Raw genomic sequence first — 19,689 nt, 5'->3', positions numbered from 1 at the left:
TCTCCCTCTCTCTCTCTGCCCCTCCCCCTGCTCACGCTCTGTCTCTGTCTCAAAAAAGATAAACATTAAAAAAAATTTTTTTTTAAATATCTGCTCAAAACTTTTTAACTAGTTTGTCTTTGAAATGATCAATAAAATCATAAATGTTAAGCCCGACTGACCAAGATAAAGCAAGGAGACACAAATTACCAGTATCATCGGCAAAGAGAGAACAACCACAGCTGCAAATCCTAGAACACTAAAAGAATAGCGAAATATTATGAACAACTTGATGCAAACTAGTTTAGGCAGTGACTAAACCAGCTAGGTGTGTAGGAATACTCCAGTAGAACAAAAACGTTTGACATTTCTTACCTTCAAAACTCTTCAAAACTTAGAGCCATGTTTTCCCCAAGTCACTGGAGAAAGACGACTACATACCACGTTAGCTCAAAAACAACTTTAAGGGCTTAACAATGCAACAATGCATGCAGGGTCTTTTCTTGCAGTCAGACAACCTTCATTTGGCTTAGTGACTCCCGGGAAAACAAACATGAATACGAGACAGTATTAGATTTATTAAAGACCATAATGCGATGATTTATTGGAGAAGGAAACAAAAAGCAAGAGAAGAAAAATTAAGAACAGTTTTATAATGCTTTGGGGGGAAAAAAACAGCTTCATCGTCCGCAAAATTCTTTCCCTTTGAAATGCATTAGCAAAAAAAAAAAAAGAAACACTTGTATGAAACAGAATCTCAAGGTAGGAAAAGTAGCAGACAAGAATATATTTTTGGATTTAAAAAACTCAGTTATGCAATCAGCAGCGTTCAAAATTAGTTGAATATCTCTATACAATTGCAAAAATCGATTCACGTTTTAACAAAGTGTTTTAAAAGCTCATGGTATTACAACAGGCACAATGTTCTGAAGGCATGTAAATTATCCACGGGCTGTGAACGTCTTTATCCCCAACTTCACAATCAGAATTTACAAAAGCCACAAAAGATCAGAGCTGGGAGGATTTAACATTTTTCCTTTCCTTGTTCAAAGTGGCAAAGTCAAGCAAACATTGAAAAAGGCAAAACGAACACTCTTCACAGCAGAAGGACCACGAAACTGGAAGTCAACTAGACTTCTCCTTTAGGGTGTCCAACAAATGCCAAGATTCACTTGTGCTTACAAGTAAAGGCTCACTAGCTGCAGTACGGAAGTTCAACAGAGGACAACACTCTGCCCAGATACGTCTTTATTTGGTCTTCAAGGATACCTCACAAGGATGTTGAGGCCAGGCAGCCCCCTTAACCGGGGAATGTTTGTCCGCGAAGGTTTTTTGGTTACCTTGTGGTAAATACACACATCAGCATCAGCTGTTTACGACAACGCTGTGGACTGACTTTTCATTTCAAATAGCCGCATCTGGTCCTAGAGGGCTACCTATCACCTGCCTAGTGAACTCGCTCTGGCCTGCTTTCAGCTCATCCCGTCCACAGAAAATGTTTTGTGCACTTCTCAGCCCATCATCAGCCTATCGGCTCCTGCTAGGAAGAACGGAATTGTATTTGGTCGGTGTGCATTGAACGAGGGCCCCGCGGCTCCCGTCTGCCTCACCGGGCTCTGCCCACAAGCTTTAGGGTCAGATCCCTGCCAGCATGAGTTTTTGAGCTTCGTGAGGCCTTTCTGCACAACGAATCCCTGAGCGACCAAGAACAAAGCCTGGTGTAGCAGGGACTCGCAGGGCGGCCTGTGATAGAACTGGAAACGGCCCAGACGGGACTACACAGCCTATCCTGAAGGAACCGGGCTCAAATAAACCGCAAAACACTTTTTACTCGACTAAAAATGCTCCAGATCTCAGAATTTCATAAAATTCATGAACTGTGACTTAGAAGGTACGTGATTTAAAGGCACGTGATTTAATCTCCCAGGTTTTCCAATAAGAATTTCCAAAAAGTCAAACATCCTACATTCTTTTGTTAATATCCTATCAAGAGTTTCAGATGTAAATCTGTATTTAACTTCAGATGTAGGTCTGTTAGCTTTTTATAAACTGTTATCTGAGAAAAACTACAGGACATCTTAAAACATCCAAAACATTTTTTAGATTTTAAAAATCAAGAAAACTATGCCAAAAATCTACAAACATGGGTTTTCTTCATTGGCTGAAAATGAAAACGAGCATTTCATTTGCTGAAAACGAGGTCCAGGACGGGTTGTAAACTTGTAACTAATTTGTAATCCTGCAGCTGACTCTGTTTGGGTGTTGTCAGAGGGAAGAGGTGAGGCAGCCAGCCCCGCTGTCGGCTGCCCCACGGAAAAGGGAACCCACAGCCACAGGAACCCGAGGGCTGAGTTCAGTTTCCTAACTCAGTCCCCCAAGGGACACACGGCCACACCTGTCACGCTCCTGGAGCTCTGAAAAGCAGAAGCAGCCAAACCAGTATCTCCCACACCCTGTTTCCAGGGTGTGCCTTACTTCTTCCTCACCTTTTCTAATGGAAGTGTCCAAAGTAATTGATTTAGATGCATCTCGTGGTTTGATCTCCTGCTCCCTGAGCGCACCCTGACTGGGGTGGGAGGGAGAGGGCCCTCAGAGGGATACCCCACGAAGTTCCCATACGAGGGAGAGAGGCTCTGAGCACTGAGATCAGCAGCCCAGTGGAAATGCCCAGGTGGGGACGGTGTCCCACTTTCCCAGGGAACAGCCAGCCGGGCCTGGGCAGCAGTGGCTAGGGAGGGGCACACACACACACACACACACGACCTGGCAGCCAGAGCTCCCTGTGAGCACTGTCGGTGGGCAGAAGGGAAACCTCCTAGGTGGTGAGACGGGTGGCAGGGGGTCCAACGGCAGGCTCCGAGGGTGGGGGGACGGCTGTCCGGCCTTGGGGAGCAGAGGGAAGAGCACTGGGGGCACTGCTCCCATGCAGCTGGAGGCACCCCCTTGGGGAGCATACTTCCCAGGCGCAAAAAAAGTCGCCTCAATGGTTCCCTTCGTTCCAAAAATGCAACGACCTCTGCTTCCCCCAGCAGTGAACAGGCAGGACGGCAGGCAGGGAAGCCAAGACGGCCGCCAGCCTGCCGGCCGTGGGGTCCGAACTCTAATTCCCCACTCGCCCCCCCCCCCCCCCAAAGAGGGTGCTTACAACCAGAACTGTTGCCTGGTTACAGATTTCAGCGGATCTGACATGGATTTCTTCCTCCCACAGTGCAGTGGGCAGAAACAAGTAGGGAAAACCAAAGGGGGAGGTGGCAGAAGGGAAATGCAGGAGTCTGGAAGATTCTGAAAGACGGGATCATCCAAAAGCTGCCGACACCGCCCAGACGGAGCTGTGTGCGCGCCAACCGGTCGCAGGCCACACGTTAGGGCAGAGCAGGTGCTTTAACGCAAGAACCCGTGCCCTCTACTGGTGAGACCTGGAGGGACCACTGCCCTGAGGCTATTCCTTCTCTTCGGTGCTGGAAACAGGGCCACCAGCCTGCAAAGTCACTGCGAATATTACAGGAGACAATGCATGGCCACGTCTACTGTGCTAGACATAATGCTAGATAAATATTTTCTTAGATAAGTTAGCCGTCAGGGACATTCATCCCGTCCCCTTCAAAGGTCACCTGTTATCTCTGGGACTAAGTAATAATACCTTCCTTTCACAGAGATATCCTGTACCTATCCTGGGCCCCGGGCTAAGCACCTGATACACAGCTCACTGATGTACTACGATGATCCGGCGGGAACTGTTATCTCCTTTGTTTCTAAACAGATAAGCAAAGTGAGGAACGGAGCTCAAGTAACTTGTTCAACCTGACCCCAGCATGTGACTGAGTCACAACACACACAGACCCGTTGGCCGTTACCACCAAGCTGCGCAGCCCTGGTGACATCTCAAAGGGTGTCTCGACCTCATGTCCCACAAAGTCCAGTCCAGGCATTGAAAAGGGTCACAGGGATCAGCCTTTCAGTTACTCCAGTCTGGTTGGAGCCCGTAGAGACAGGCTAGCCTCACATCAGCTCCGAAGAGAGGGAACAATGGACACTCCTGACCTCTTCTGGGCCCCTACCTGGAGCACTTCTGAGATCTGAGCGACCTCCTGGAGCCGCCTCAGACGTGAAAGAGCTCCACAAAAGCCAGAAGGTAGCACCTAACTTCCCTTTCTGGCTGAAGGCAGGTTAGGGACCCCGGGATAAAACAGGGTGCCCTCCACAGCCTAGAGAGGACTGGGTAAGACTGGCTCCCTCACTCTGGCCCTATCGGGCCAGCTCATACCTCCCAGCTCGGAGGAAAACACTAGCAGCTCTGAGGTTTCAGCTTCTCAGCTGCAACAGGAGAAAGAATTCAGCAATTGGCCACAAGCAAGGAGACCACGAGTGTACATCACAGCCTCTGGTTTGGAGGTCCCGGAGCCAGAACCCGAGTGGACTAGCCAGACCTGGGTAGAGAACAGAAAGGCGACCCCGAAGACACTTCACTTGTGGGCTTGCTTTAGAGGCCCTGCAATACCAAGAACTCTGGCCATCAAGGCAGGGTATTTATGATGGTCAGGCAGCAAGGAGGAGCTGAAAGGGCACACAAAGGAACAACGGAGATCCTATGGATCCAGAAGGAAGCTTCCCCAAAGGGAGGCTGGGCAGGAGACAGTGCAGTGACGTAAAGAGAATGGGACCAGAAAAGGCACGGGCTTGGCTGGTGAAAACAGAACAGGCAAAACAGTTAGAGGAGGCACCTCCAGAGCCACACTGGGAAACGCAGGGTCGTGGAGGAGACTGGAGCTGGGGCACCCAGGCTCCGGGCCCAGTTCTGCCACCGGCTGTGGCTTTAGGGAAATCTGCTAACCTCTCTGAGCCTGCTTTCCTGGACTGCCCAGTGACAGAACCATCACCTCCTTGTCACCAGGCTCTCGTGAGGACCAGACGAAGCCCAGGGGACAATGCACCCTGTGTGTAGACGGGGCCAGCAACGGAACCACCCGACGGTCCACGGCATCCCGCCCCGGTGTCTGGGGCTCGAGTGCAAACACTGGCACTTGTTTAAAGGTCACTGGGCAGGCGTGCCTCCTTCCTGCGGGCCCCATAGTGGGGCTCTGTCTTCCCACCCACTCACCCCTGGCCCGATTCCAGGGCAGAATGGAAAATGGGATCAGTTTAAAAGCAACATTTATAAATAATGGAAAAAAAAAACCAAAAAATACAGTAGGGAGCAGCGAGATTTTTCACCTCCTGTCAGCTCTTGTGCAAAAGCAAACCGTGTGTGTTCTGTCGTGGCTCTGTCCCCAGTCTAGTTCTAAGAGGTCATGAGGAAAGATTGGGGGGTGGGGTAAGGGGGAGAAAGGAAACCTCAAGAGAAAAAGAGTGTGCACTGAAATATCATCATCAGGTGTGGAATCAGAAGACCAAGAAGGCTGATGTTCAGATTTGAAAACAACACGTGTCACCAAAAAGCGCTCCTTTTCCAGGTCACTTCACGACCAGGCCTTCCACGGGTTTGTATACAGAGGTCACCGCAGAGAACCACGGGTTCCCAGACCCCAGACCAGAAGCACGTCCACACTGTGTGAGGCAGCGGCGGGGGGGCGGGGGGGATGGTCTCCACGCTGAGGGCAAGTCTACCAAGTCCCCATTGACCCCCAAACTCTGTCCTTTATTGTCGCACCCCTGCCTTCTCTGATGGCGCTGCCTGTCGTCCCCCCTGGGGATCACTGGCTCCCCAAGGCTTATCTGCTGCTGCTTAACGAGGTTTTTATTTACGAGACTCCAGGGGAACACCGTCCAAAGGGGAAACAGGTGCATGAGGAATATTCTACTCCCTAAGATCCAGAACCCATCTCTCACACCGTGCTATAGACGTTTGGGTCTGCGAAACCAACACTGCCTCCAAAAGCAGCCCTCCAATGTTCGGCTCACAAGCAACACGCGGCTGCGAGAGAAAAGGCACGTGTCTGCAAGAGGTTTAGAAGGTATTTACAAAACCGTCCACCAGCTTCCGGGCATGGTGCCTTCTTCCAAAGCTTTGCAAAAACGGACCGTGGGTTATGCAAGACACACAGCAAAACACTTCTTCACGGCATCCCTAGGAGGAAAAGCACAGAGATCAATGAGAGGTCATCACCCCAAAGGCCCCGTAAGCAGTAAAGCCCCTCCTTTAGATTTCCAGGGTACCCAGAGTAGCACCCTGCGGAGCAGAAAGCACCTGCACTACGGGGTCAATCTACCTGGCACCAAAACCTCAGCTCCAAATTAGTGTTACTGTGGGCAAGTTATTTGTCTTGCTGAGTTTCAGATTCCTCATCTGTAAAAGGGGGTGTCCCTCTCACCCTAAAGACCAGCCGCAGGAACGAATACACCGAACAGAGTAGGTATTTAATAACTGATAGCCATTCATGATAACCAAAGGAGAAGACAGGGGAAAAAGTAGAGATTATCAGAAACCAAGAGTTTAGGACTGTGGGTTTTAATATCAACCAGAATCACTCTACGCGCTGAAAACATTAGATCAAATAGTCACCAGGGCCTTTCTTCGTCCTAAGCAAGCAGCAGAAACCTGCTAAGGGACAGCTGTCAGGAGCTCCCTAGCATAGGGGGCTCTCTGGAGTGACTGAGGGTGTATGAACCTGCTGTATCAGGCCTGCACCAGGCACTTACTCCTCAGAACTCAGTGTCCAGCGTGGAAGGAAAGAGTGGGTACCCAATTACTGTCCCAGCCCCACCAAACCCGGCTGTGGGCCAGGGCTCCCACCCCAGTCCCTCTGCTCTCCGCTGCCCCTACACCAAGGATACTGGGAGTCACGGAGGCAGGCAGGGGTAAGTGCATGCATTTGCATGAGCGGGCGCTGTGTCTTAATACAAAGATAATTTCTAGAGCTGCATTTCTTAAGATATGTTCTGTCCTGTAGTCCTGGGAGATGCTCTGCACAAGAAAGGGTTTTACAACCAAGTAAGATCCCTCATGGCAGCTGACAACACACACAACATATTCAAGGACCCGGAACGCCCACCTAATTTTGCTTAACCTCTACCCAAATGTATCTGACCACAGAAGCCTTTTCCACCACGTAACCACTATTTCTGTGGAACACTGTGGGAGCGCAGGGCCTCTCTCTGTGATTCCTGCCCTACTAGTCAGCACACGAAATTCACTGCTACAAGTAGCTTTCTATCATTCGGTCCATCACTTGTGCCTAAGCTCCAGAAATGCCGATCCAGGTCAAGTCTGCAACCCTTGAAGAACGGCACCACGCAGGCCCAGCTTCATGGGTCAGAGACGTGTAGAGTTGCACCGGGCCGCCTACTTCAAAGGTTCCACGCCTAGGTTAATGCCCCGTGGCTGCCATCGTGAAATCCTCCGTCATCTTTTTAACAAGGAGCCCACATTTACATTTCGCACCGGGCCCTGCAAACTAGGCTACTGGTCCGGGCACGATGACACGTTCACCCTGTTGGCAAAGCTGGTAAATACCCCACTGGAGGCTCAGGCTTATTTCATGCAAAAACCTAGTTTCCCAAGACAGCCCCCCATCTCCCCAAACCGGCTGGGTCAGCAGGCTGAATTTTCCTGTTATTCCCCTAGAACCCGCTCCCGAGCCACACGGCTGCCCTTGTGTTGATGGACTTGTGAACCTCTCGTCGGACACCCCCCGGCGTCTTCAAATCCCTGTCAGCAGCACACTCAGAATGCGTGAAGACGCGGGGCTGCTCTCCCTCTTTCCCCGCTCCCATGCGATTTTTCTTCTCCACGGTTAAGGAAAACCCTTCTTTTTTTAGTTGACAGGTGGTGACAGAGATGAGTGGAGATCGAATGGTTGCAGGAGAACAGAGTCAGGCAAAGATCACAGTTTTGAGAGGCCCATGGCTGAAGTGCCAGTTGAAGGCGGTGTGGAAGCTGGAAGGGGGGGTGGTCTGGTCCAACGCTCTGCTTGTCCACTGAGTCCACTAAGGCCAGAGGGGTCCAGCAAGTTGCCCGAGGTCACACTGCTACTTAGGAAACCCTGGTCCTGCGAGAACTGGCCCTGCTTATATTCCGTCTGTAAACTCCTCTCAGACACTCTCAATGACACCGCGAGAAAACGGGCATGAGCTTAGACACCCCCCAGCCCCGCCCGCCTTCCTCGGTGATATTAAAGTGACGTTCCCCTTGCAGATCTCCGCAAAGCTACAAGTTACAAAGAGGGATCGCGTGCACAAACACACTCTGTATCACAGGAGAATGTTCACGCCACCGGAACTGGTGGTCCTGGGTCAGCACCTGTTGTCCCTGAAACATGGGGGAGCGGGGTGGAGAGGGCCCTCGGCTTCCTAATCTACAAAACAGGTGTATGACATTTACCTGTTTGCCTCAAAGAATTTCAATGAAGGTAATATGTGCTCTCTGAAAGCACTCTGAACTAAACGCCCTTCGCAAACACACCATCAGCCCCAAGGGACGGAAGTTACAGTCCGAAATACAGTCCGTCTTACCTTGCATACGGAATGAAGGAAAGGCTATACCTGCAACGAAAACAAACACAAGTGGAAATCAGACGGAAGGAGTGGAAGACCACACACTGGGAGGAACGGGCCCTGAGCTGTGACCCTCTCCCTCCCCAGCGTGCAGGCCGCACACACGCACACGCACGCTCGCACCCACACGTGAACGCGAGCTGTGCCACACGTTCAGGTGGGGAGGGAGGTAGGGTCGTCTGTGGCCAGAGAAGGGCAGAAGACCCACGTGGAAGCAACCCTGTCCCCTCAGCCTCACAAGGTCACCGCTGTAACCAAATGAGCCAGCGGATCCCATATATCCAGGTGGTACAGAGCCCTATTCTGAAAACGGTACCAAATAAAACCCTGATCACTTGTCCTCTAATATTTACAAATCTTCGACAGAGTGTAACTGACAGGGATAATTTTCTGCTCTGTTCCTATTAAGCTTGAAAGAAAAGAGAACAGAAAGAAAAAAACCCACGACCAACTGCTCAACAGATAAAAACATAAGCAAGCTATGCTATGATTCTTCGAGAGCCCAGTTGGCTCAGCCCCTTCTGAGAGGAGGACCCTGCAGGGAGGAGGCCACAACCCTAATGGACCAGGCCCGTGTGTCAGGCAGGGAGTGAGTTGGTCGGCCCGCAAAGAGCACAACACCGTCGGTCCTGGCAGGGATATGGCCATCTGCCTGAGCCCATATGAATGCTGAGCCTCTGAAAACTGGATTCGAATTCAGTCTATCAGAAAGGCATGTGCGTGTGGGTACCAGTTTCGGCCCCCAGAAGAAACCACAATAAAACATAAGTCATGAAACCTGACCCTCTCGGCACCTACTCCCGGAACGTGTGTCATTAAAAACCAGGCCATCGTTCTTCTCATACTCCCCGTACACGGAAGCTCATTCACTTGTGGACACAGCAAATCCCAAAAAGCATTTGGGAAGTCCATTTATTCAGAAGTCCAAAATCACAAAAGGGAGGGACGGGCGCTCAGCTTGCGGTCTGGCGAGCAGGGGCACAGCCATTCCGCGGCCCTGTCTCCTTTGCCCTAGAGCAAACCCTCTTACTTTCCCAAGTGGATCAGCACACCACAGAAACTGCTGAGGCAGGCATGAATCATGCCTTCCTGACAAACTCCGGAAGTACTACAGAAACGTCTCGGAAGCCATCGATTCCACCACCCTCTCCCTCCGACGTTGGACCCGTCTGAAAGGGCCCGAACCTGCAGCCCCACCACCGGCCCCCAATAACGGGGTCTCCAGCACCCGATCACCGTGCGTGGCTCTTGAGCGACAGCACCCCGGCCTTGCCAACCGGCCTCCGGTGCACATGCTGGTCCCACCGCCCACAGCCGCGTGGCCTTCCATTTCACCATTCACCTCCTGCTGACAATTCCCTCTTTGTGCTTCCGCCGAATGACTCATTCCATCACAAACGTAGCATCACGACTTCCGTACCACTCTCCTTTCCTTCGACGTCTCCCTGACTCACAAGCCTCCTCCTACCAGCCCCTGTAACGCTTCGTCGTCCTTGCTCTGACCGGACATAAGTGACTGAGTCACATTTATCACATCTCAAAATCAACCGTGAGCCCCGCACAAAAATGCCGCACCGGGCAAACGATCAGCCTCCCCTGGCCACCCAAGGCCACTAATGCCACCTGTTGGCCCCGGGGCCTGACCTCACTCGCACCGTGGAGAATCCTTAAGTTGAAAAGCGTCTGTGTCTTTCTCTCCTCCTACCCACACCACGTGGAGTTTAATCTCCTTCAGCTGCACTAGTCAGAGATGGAGGTGGGAGGGGGCTACGGAAAACAGCACTTACCACGTCAGGGCCAAGGACTGCAAAATGCAGAAGATGAGAGCGAGCCCCCTGTTATGCCACTGAAAGAAAACAACGGTTACCGCACGGTGCGTGACGAGGGGCATAAACCAGAAAGGGCCAGGGAAATTAAAATGCACACTCACCCAGAAGGCAGAACACAGGGTGAGTGTAAAACACAGCTAGAGAGAGAGGGAAAACACGAATTAATACAGCAACAGCACGGAGAAAAATACTGTTAAGACTTCACCGTCGGCAAACGTTAACGATGCTTCTCCCGCTGCAGTGACCCGACTCCGTGATAATCATGGCAACCGAAGGCACCCTTCGTTGCAAAGCACTGGACCCACGTGGAGGCTTGCGAGTTACTCACGTTTGGCAGAAGAGTTAAAATCCCCAGGAAACGAAACTGGCCAGTAAGAACGGATGTGGATTAAAAAGAACTGGATTGGGGTGCCTGGGTGGCTCAGTCGGTTGAGCGTCCGACTTCGGCTCAGGTCGTGATCTCGCGGTCCGTGAATTCGGCCCCGCGTCGGGCTCTGTGCGGACAGCTCAGAGCCTGGTTCGGATTCTGGGTCTCCCTCTCTCTCTGCCCCTGCCCTGCTGTGCTGTCGCTCTCTCTCTCAAAAATAAATAAACATTAAAAAAAATTTAAGGGGAGTCTGGGTGGCTCAGTCGGTTAAGCGTCCGACTTCGGCTCAGGTCGTGATCTCGCGGTCCGTGAGTTCGAGCCCCGCGTTGGGCTCTGTGCGGACAGCTCAGAGCCTGGAGCCTGTTTCAGGTTCTGCGTCTCCCTCTCTCTGACCCTCCCCCGTTCATGCTCTGTCTCTCTGTCTCAAAAATAAACATTAAAAAAAAATTTTTTTTTTTTAAAAAGAAAGAAAGCAAGCAGACCCGTGTCAGAAAAACAGATGAAGGGGGCCACTGGGCAGCTCAAGCAGTTAAGCGTCTGACTCTTGATTTCCTAATTACCGCTCAGGTCACGATCTCATCATTTGCGAGATCGAAACCCACACGGGGCTCTGTGCTGACAACCCGGGGCCTGCTTGGGATTCTCTCTCTGCCCTTGCCCCCGCCCCCACACTCCCTCTCTCTTTCCGGGTTCCTCCCGCTAAGCTCTGCCTGTGCGTGGCTTCCCCCGTCCCCAGGAGGGTGTCCCAGCTCTCTTACTAGCACATCAGTATGGCCAATTTCACAATCCCTCTGGGGTGCAGAGCCGGCAGGACCCTAACACCAACTGCCACAGCAAGGGGGTAATTATCAGACCCCGAATTCTCCCTGCGTGACGGTGGCTACCAGCATCAGGCAGTGAGTCAAGACGAAAGGAAAACGAAAAGCGGTCTTTAGGTTTAAGACAAGAAAAATCCCATACGGCGGAAATAAAAACGGCCATTTGACAAGCGCAGCTAAAAGGCAGGCCTTACCAGCACCATGACAGTCGCAATCAGGCGCGTCGGCTCGAACATTCGCTTCAGCTGTTTCATGGGCCCCATGAGGAAGACGGTGCTAAGGGGGAAAGGTACACACACCTTCAGCCCAGAACGGAACCCCAAGCTGCCCCCCATCCCCTCCCCCACGGTGACTGGCGGTAATCACAGCAGTCAGAGCAGCCGACGTGTGGGGGCACCTGGGGGGCTCGGTCGGCTAGGCGTCCGACTTCAGCGCGGTCATGATCTCGCAGTCCGTGAGTTCGAACCCCGGGTCGGGCTCTGTGCTGACAGCTCTCTCCGCCCCTCCCTCACCTGCACTCTGTCTGTCTCTCACATGCCATCATGTGAAAAGTTCTCACTACGTGCCAAGTACTGTGCTTAAGGGCCTCGGGTGCATCACTGTCACGGAATCCTTCGCCAACTGTAGGGCTGAGGACAGGAAAGCATCGTACTTACTTGGCAGATGACAAAACTGAATGGCGGAAGGATCTGTTACCTATCCGGGCTCCCCCCCAGCCCAACCCCGGCGCATCAGGCAGTAAGTGCATGGAGGTCTGTCGCAGCCACCAGGTCAGAGGACCCCTCTAAGGGGTGCTGCCTTGCCTCCTTACCCGTCCTACCCATGGAAACAAATGAACAAACCAAACACTCGGGTACTTTTAAAAAGAAAAACCACAGGGACGCCTCGGTGGCTCAGTCCGTTGAGCGGCCGACTCTTCATTTGGGCTCAGGTCATGATCTCAGGGTTGGGAGATCGAGCCCTGGGTCGGGCTCTGCACTGAACATGGAGCCTGCTTGAGATATTCTTTCTCTCTTCCTCTGCCCCTCTCCCCTGCTTGCTCTCTCTCTCTAAAAGAAAAAAGAAAAAAAAAAAAAAAAGGAAAGCCACATCTGACAGGTGGAGGTTGTTTAGGTTAAAAAGTAGTGCCTTTCATTTTCTTCATAATCTGCAGAGAATAATTCTACAGGTGGTATCATCTATTATTTGTTCAATGTTTGCTAGATGCCAGATAGGACATCCCCGACCTCATTCCATCCCTCAGCAACTATGTGAATTAGGTGTTATAACACTTATTTTCAGATATGAGAAAACGAAGCTTAGAAAGGCTAACTTACTTATCCACAATCTCACAGTCAGGAACTTCAAGAGCTGGCATTCAAACCCCCATCTATTGGATCCAAAGCTCCAAAAGAAATCCCTAGTGTGCTTTCAGGAGGAGTGGAACTTGACAGGTGGCCTGTGAGAGGAACCACACGCAGACCCTCATGCCTAACCCCTGAGGGTCATATCTGTCATGTGTCTGGGTTCCTGGCAGAAATGCCCCACGTGGCGTCACCCTGGGGAGTAACTGGTATTAACCAGTGTTTAACAAGCCAACCGGCAGATAACATTAGCTACTGGGTGATGGTAAAACAACAAATTTAAAACACAGGTCTACGTCTCTGTAAACTGCCAGTAACTTTCAACCTGAATTCATAGCTGTGCTTTTTTTTTTTTTAATGTTTTATTTATTTTTGAGAGAGAGAGAGAGAGAGAGAGAAAGCAAGAGGGACAGAGAGGGAGACACAGAATCCGAAGACAGGCTCCAGGCTCTGAGCTAGCTGTCAGCACAGAGCCCGACGCGGGGCTCGAACCCACAAACCGCGAGATCATGACCTGAGCCGAAGTCGGACGCTCAACCGACTGGGCCACCCAGGCGCCCCACATAGTTGCACTCTTAAGTATTTTAGCCAACAGTGAACAAGGAGAGCCAAGGCTGGCATTCAAAATTAAATGCAGCATACCTACGAAAATATAACACGTTATAGGCAAAGCCATAAACTCCTAGCCACACCCCGGAAACAATCATCGGCTCCCTTTGCTACTTCCGCAGGCAGTGAAGAGCTGACCCCATTAGGGTTTGCTAAATAGTTCTGGACTAACAACACACTCCTTCCTGTACTTATGGTCAATCTGTAGACTACATTACAGCCGACGCTGTCTGCCCAGAGCACAACCCTCCAAAAGTTAGTATGTGAGAGAGCTTTAGAGACGAGATTAGACACCTCGGTGAGCCAGCGTTTTACTATCTTAGGCCTTCATAAAGTAAGCTCTTAGAAGGTAACCAGAGTCAAAGACTCACTCATTTGGTTAACGTTTCTGGCTAAAACCAAAACTAGGTCTGGGAACAATTAGAGACGTACAGTTAAGACAGAGGCAGCCCTTGTCAAGTGGCTTAGAGACTTTTAACAAGCCAGTGTAATAAAATGCTATCCGTGCTGTCGTGTCAATATACCTGGGGTACACAGAACCCCATATGAAAGAAGAGGTCATTGATTCCGGGTGGGGTGGGGAGAGGTCACAAGGAGAAAGAAGTTTCGAAGGAGGGGAGACTTTTGAGCAAAGTCTTGACAAGCGAGCAAAAGGATGGGGGTGGGGCACAGAGAGGGAGAGACAGACGGGGCAGCACTCCAGGCAGAGAAATTAGCCCCAGAATGGGCACAAAGAAGTTTCGGGAAATTGCAAGAAGGTCAGCCTGGCTGGGGAGTGGAAGTGGGTGAAGACACATCTCGAAGGGCCCCTCCTGCATGCACACACCTGTGCCGGAAATGAGGCACCACTACAGACAGTTAGGCAGGGAGGTCACTGAATGGCTCTACAGCTCTGTGGAACATGGCCTGGGGAGGGACAATAAAGGAGGCAGAGAAGCCAGCAGAGGAATCCTGTAGGAGTTCAGACGGGAAGTGACACATGCCAGAGCTAAGAGCAGCACAAGGGTCACCACGTCCAAGAAGCCTTCCCTGGCTCCCTGGGTCAGATGATGGCAGCTGCCCCTCCCTGAGCCCCCCCCTTTCTCCATGCCCTATTATGTTACCAGTTCATGTCCGCCTGGCTGGCCAGTGAGCTCCCCTGCAGGAGGACCCAATCCACACTTGTCTGCGAGAGCTCAGAGCCCAGCCCAGGGTGTGATCAGGGCTTACTCACTGAGCATGTGAGTCGATCAGTCAGGGACAATAGCCACGGAGACCAAGAAGAAGCCAATAAGAGGTCGGCACCAAGCCATGGTGAGTAATAACGGGGGCCGTGGCTTGGACACCTGGGACTCTGAGACCATTCACTGAGACGCAGGGGAAGGAGGAGGGAGAGGAAAGGTCACGGAGTTCAGGCTCCAGGAGGACCATATAGTCAGGCCCGCACTCCCAGCTCAGAGCAGGACTATTGCTGTCAGCACGAAGGTGTGGCTGAAGCGTGAGCTGCACTTGACCTGGGGTATCTGGGCACCTGCCGCGTGCAGAATGGGCTGCCCTGACCTCAGGCGCCAAGAGCCAGGTGCGAGATGGTGTTCAGCGGGCAGAATAGTAATACAGCCCATCTGCAGCCTCGGGCCCGCTGGGCCCTTGTCACCCAAATGACCACTCAAGTCTCTGGCCGTAGCAGGCCAGGGCGCCAAGAGGGCTGTGCGGTCAACCCCGAAGAAACCATTCAACGGCTCCGTGCGCGGTTCCCTCAGACACAAAATCACAACAGTAACTATATCCCAGGGGACTTCAAAAATAAACTAACACACCGGGTGCTGTACGGAAACCAATTTGACGATAAATTATATTTAAAACACAAAAACAAAACAAAAAATAAATAAAATAAACTAAGATGCCAAAGTATTCTATGGGCGTGATGTATATATATATTTTTTGGACGTGATGTATTTTAACGACCTCTTTTCCCACCAAATCCCTAGAACTACGAAAGCATCCTGCTTCTCCCTCGAGCACAATCCACACCCATTTTCCCATCCCGTGACCGGCTACACTTAGATTAGGAAAAAGAAACAAAAAAACTGTTACCTCCCAATCGATGCGATGTTACCAAAGGTGTAAAACACCGCGAAGAGGTACAGTCCCTTTCTGGGGACCCAGAGCAGAAGAGTTCCCTAGAAGATAAAGCACAGGGTGTTTGCACACAAGGACCCCCTCCTGCCACAGCCACACAAGCAAGAGCCCACGGAGAAACACGCTCTCCTCCCCGCCTTCCTCAGCACCTCCCAACCTCTCTCTCTTATCCACACATCTCATGAAGCGCCAGAGAGAAAAGGCAGGGCGCAGAAAGGGAAGACGACAGAGGGAAGGAGGGCCGGGGTGGAGAAAAACCCAGCGAGGAGAGGGACATCTCACCAGCAGTGAGCAGACAATTCCTGCAGCAAAACACGCAATGAAGCCTTTTATTCTGGTGCCCCAGCTTAACGAAGATGCCTCGACGACCTGAAATTTTCAAAAAAACTGATTACATACACATATATGCATATTATAGCACCAAAAGCAAGGTGCCTGTAATTATTTTTTTGATGAGAGAGCGCAGCGGAGGGATACAGAGAGCATCCCAAGAAGGCTCCGCTCTACCGGCACAGAGCCCAATGTGGGGCTCGAACCCACAAACTGCGAGTTCATGACCTGAGCAGAAAACAAGAGTCAGATGCTTAACCAGCTGAGCCCCCCCAGGCGCCCAGGAAGCACATAATTAGAGGTAGTGCGTGAGTCTGTACTGCGGGAGGCAGGAACACAGAATCCGACTCACTCAGAGCTCCAAGAGCCCTCGGGAGTCATGGACTCCAGCTCGTTATCCATCCATGAATCTCCTCTCCAGCAGCACACGAGAAGTCACCGAGCCTCCCTCGGGATGAACATCTGCAGAGGTGGGAACTCTCCGCCTGCGGCACAAACCATTTCCCGCCCAGTGATGCAAGGCGGCAGACCCTAGAGCCGCCCAGGCAGGACGAGGTCAACTGGAAAGGCATGGTCTCCACCAGGCAGGGGCCCAGGAAACGGGGACAAGACAGGGACAGGCGCTCAGGCAGTCGGGTCCGCTGGGCATCGTCTCCTGCATCAACCAGCCAAGCTTCGGCAGGAGCTGCTCCCAGCGGCACCTGAGACCTCGAAGGACTGAGGCTCTCGTCCGTGTCGGGCTCCCGGCTGAATGTATTCACTCCTGGCACACACAGGTGTGCCACAGGGTGCTGGCATCGGCCAAGTCACCCAAGGGTGAGACAAATCCCAGTTAATTCATGACTGCCCTACTCTTCTGACTCTCTGCTACCATGACTAGGTTCAAAGGATGCCAAGATTTCCAAAAACAACTCTGCTAAAACAGGGGAGCCTGCAGGTGGCTCCCCAGGGATCGCTCCCCCCCATGTCAAAGGGGACAGCCAAGCAGTCACGCCAGAGGCCTTCTGAGTCTGTCCACCCGATGAAAGTGGCCACCGCTGCTCTAAGCTGGGGACAGGCAGCTGCCACTCAGACCAAAGGTCCTGCCTCCTGCCCAACCACCCCAGCGTATTCACACAAGGTTCACCTCGTGTGGCCATCAGAGTCTCCATCCAGCAACGGGGTGGGGGGGGGGGGGGTGGGGGGAAGCGGCCAGCAACATTTCCACCCGCTGATGGAGGAAGGAGGCGGTGGCAGAAGCTGCAAGGGTCACTAGATTGGCAACCCCTTCAACCGTGACTGCTCCCAACTCAGGAACCTGTTTTCAACCTGCTCTCCAAACTTCCTGTCAAACCAGAAGCTTGAAGAGAAGGACCAGATGCTCTTCCAGGTGTGGCCCACATTGCTACAGAATGGCCTAACTTCCATTTGGGAGAAGGGGAGTATTCCAAGCAGTTCTGGTTTCTTCCTTCAGAAAGGAAAGTGACATGTTGGTTCCACAAGTCTCTCAAGCTGAATTTCCACCCAAATGTCACCCTACTGGGGAGCCTGGGTGGCTCAGTCAGTTAAGCATCTGACACTTGACCTCGGCTCGTGGCATGACCTCACCATTTGTGAGCTCGAGCCCCGCGTCGGGCTCTGTGCTGGCAGCGTGGAGCCTGCTTGGGGTTCTCTCTCTCCCTCTCTCTCTGCCCCTCCCCTGCTTGCGAGCATGCATGCCAGCGCTTTCTCTCCCTCTCTCAAAATAAGGAAAGAAAAACATTAAAAAAAAAAAAGGCACCTGGATAGAATTTGCAGGCAATCTGCTCACAAGCTGTCTGGCAGTTAGAACAAAGGTCTCTTTGACTCTGGGATTGGGAAAAGAAAGGCTCTTGCCAAAATAAAGAAAAGCTAACAATTGTTGGAGGAAACCCGGCTGGTAACCAGAAGGTGAGAAAGGAATACTGATCATTCCTGTGCTTTCAAAGGTACCACTCCTTCCTTCCTCCTCCCTGGGATCCTTTATGGAAAACCTAAGACCTATACTTTTAGAAAGAAGCCCTCTGAAACTAAAGGTTGAAGGTGTATTTATGAAGGTGAGGTATCAATTAAAAAACTCGTCGGGTGGCTCTTCGTGATTAGGCACTGCGGAGGAGTTTTTAGAAATCACCCAGTTTCACGTGTACAGAACTAGAACTTTCCGGCTGGGGAAACCGAGGCCCGCGGAATACACATCAAAAACGTAAAATGTTACTTTGCCTTCCACAAAGGAAAACAAGAGCGAAAAAGCGCCCGAAATAGGAAACGAACATTCTGTGCGGCTGCGCAGACCGCAGCTGGACGGGACCCTCCCACGGGAACGGTCCCGCGAACACGCAGGCAGCCTCACGAGGTCCCGGGCGCCTGCAGCGTCTATATGCAGACTGGGGGTCCAGAGACACAACACGGTTCGGCGGTGGAGACGGGCCACAACAACCAGAGGTGACCAGGGGCGGGGAGGGGGGAGGGTCAGGCGCACAACTAAGGGCCGCCGCGCGGGGGCAGCGGGCAGGGGAGGCTGCGGGACCGTCGCCGGGCCCAGGCGACCTCCCCGAAGGCGGCTCCCTCCGCCTGGCTCTCGGGGACCCGCACGCACTCCGGCCTGGCCCGGCCCCGGAGCCCGGGGAGGCCGGCGGGGCAGGGGGGCGAGCGGGTGGAGAACCCCGAGACGGCGCCTGCCCCCGCGGGCGTTCCCGCGGTTCTGCTCCGGCGCCGCCCTCCCGAGCGGGCCTGCGGGGCGGGGAGCGCTCAGGGGGCGCCGGGCCACAGCGCACCGCACAGGCCGACCGCCCGGAGCTGAGCGCCCGGCACCTGTGGCGGCGCAGGCGGGGGCGCTGGACCCGCGCCCGGCCGACCGGGGGCAGGACGCACTCGGGCGGCGCTGCTTTCCAGGAAAGCCTGGAAAGGTTCCCGCTGGCCCGCAGCGGGCGCGCTCACCTCGGCCAGGCCGCCCCGGTCCTCGGTGTCCTGGCCGCTGAGCACCTTCTTCAGCTTGTCCATCCCGGGCCCGGTCGGCGCAGCGCAGCCCCGCTCGGCCGCCTGTTGCGCTCGAGTCGGCGGCTCTTCCGGGTGCGGGGCCCGCGGGCGCCGCCCGCCAACCACAGCGCGCCCCGCCCAGGTACCTGCCCACCTGGCGGCCGCCCGCGCAGGCGCCCCTTGGCTTTGGGGGCGGGGGCTGCGGCCAGGGGTAGGGGGCGGGCCGCTCGGGGGTTAAGGGCCGCCCAGCCTGGCTCTGCGACCAAGCGTTCCCTGCGAAGCATGCCGACTCCAACCCGTCGCCCTCGCGGTCCTCGTTCCTTCCGCGTTGATTGAGCACCTACAGCATTCCGTGCACAATGCCAGATGTGTGACACACAGATGCAGAACTGGACCGACACCATCCCTGCCTTCAAGGACCTTTAGAGACCAGCCTCCTCTCCTGCCGGGAAGAGGAGGGAAGGAAGCATTTGGAGTTGGCTGTGTGACGGGAAGGGGGAGGAAAGCCGAATGTTGGACTTTGCAATGGAGCCAACTTTACTAGTTCTGCAATTAGGCGGGTAGTTTTGTAATGCCCGAGGAACATTCTCCACGAGCGTCTTAAACGTACCTTTCGCTCCCCTTTCTTCCCCGGGGCTGCTGATTCATTCTGTTAGTTGGTTTGTTATTCACTCCAAAAAACATTTATTGAATTTTTTTTTTTTTTAATTTTTTTTTCAACGTTTATTTATTTTTGGGACAGAGAGAGACAGAGCATGAACGGGGGAGGGGCAGAGAGAGAGGGAGACACAGAATCGGAAACAGGCTCCAGGCTCTGAGCCATCAGCCCAGAG

At 52.9% G+C, this 19,689-nt stretch overlaps 1 protein-coding gene across 1 annotated transcript; it reads right to left on the bottom strand.

Moving 5' to 3' along the window:
• Positions 1–549: 549 nt before the first annotated feature.
• On the bottom strand, positions 550–19,023 carry SFT2D2 (SFT2 domain containing 2). Its single transcript, XM_047839668.1, has 8 exons — positions 18,818–19,023; positions 15,836–15,922; positions 15,509–15,594; positions 11,678–11,759; positions 10,400–10,435; positions 10,257–10,315; positions 8,428–8,457; positions 550–6,043 (listed from the first exon to the last, which is right to left on the bottom strand). Exons 1-8 carry the CDS (start codon positions 18,878–18,880, stop codon positions 6,004–6,006), a joined length of 483 nt encoding a protein of 160 aa, XP_047695624.1. The 5' UTR covers positions 18,881–19,023; the 3' UTR covers positions 550–6,003.
• Between the last annotated feature and the right edge of the window lie 666 nt (positions 19,024–19,689).

This window comes from Prionailurus viverrinus, chromosome F1 (assembly GCF_022837055.1).
Source record: "Prionailurus viverrinus isolate Anna chromosome F1, UM_Priviv_1.0, whole genome shotgun sequence".
Taxonomy (NCBI): domain Eukaryota; kingdom Metazoa; phylum Chordata; class Mammalia; order Carnivora; family Felidae; genus Prionailurus; species Prionailurus viverrinus.
The sequence above is the reverse complement of the archived record's forward strand: the minus strand, read 5'-3'. Positions and strand labels throughout refer to the sequence as shown.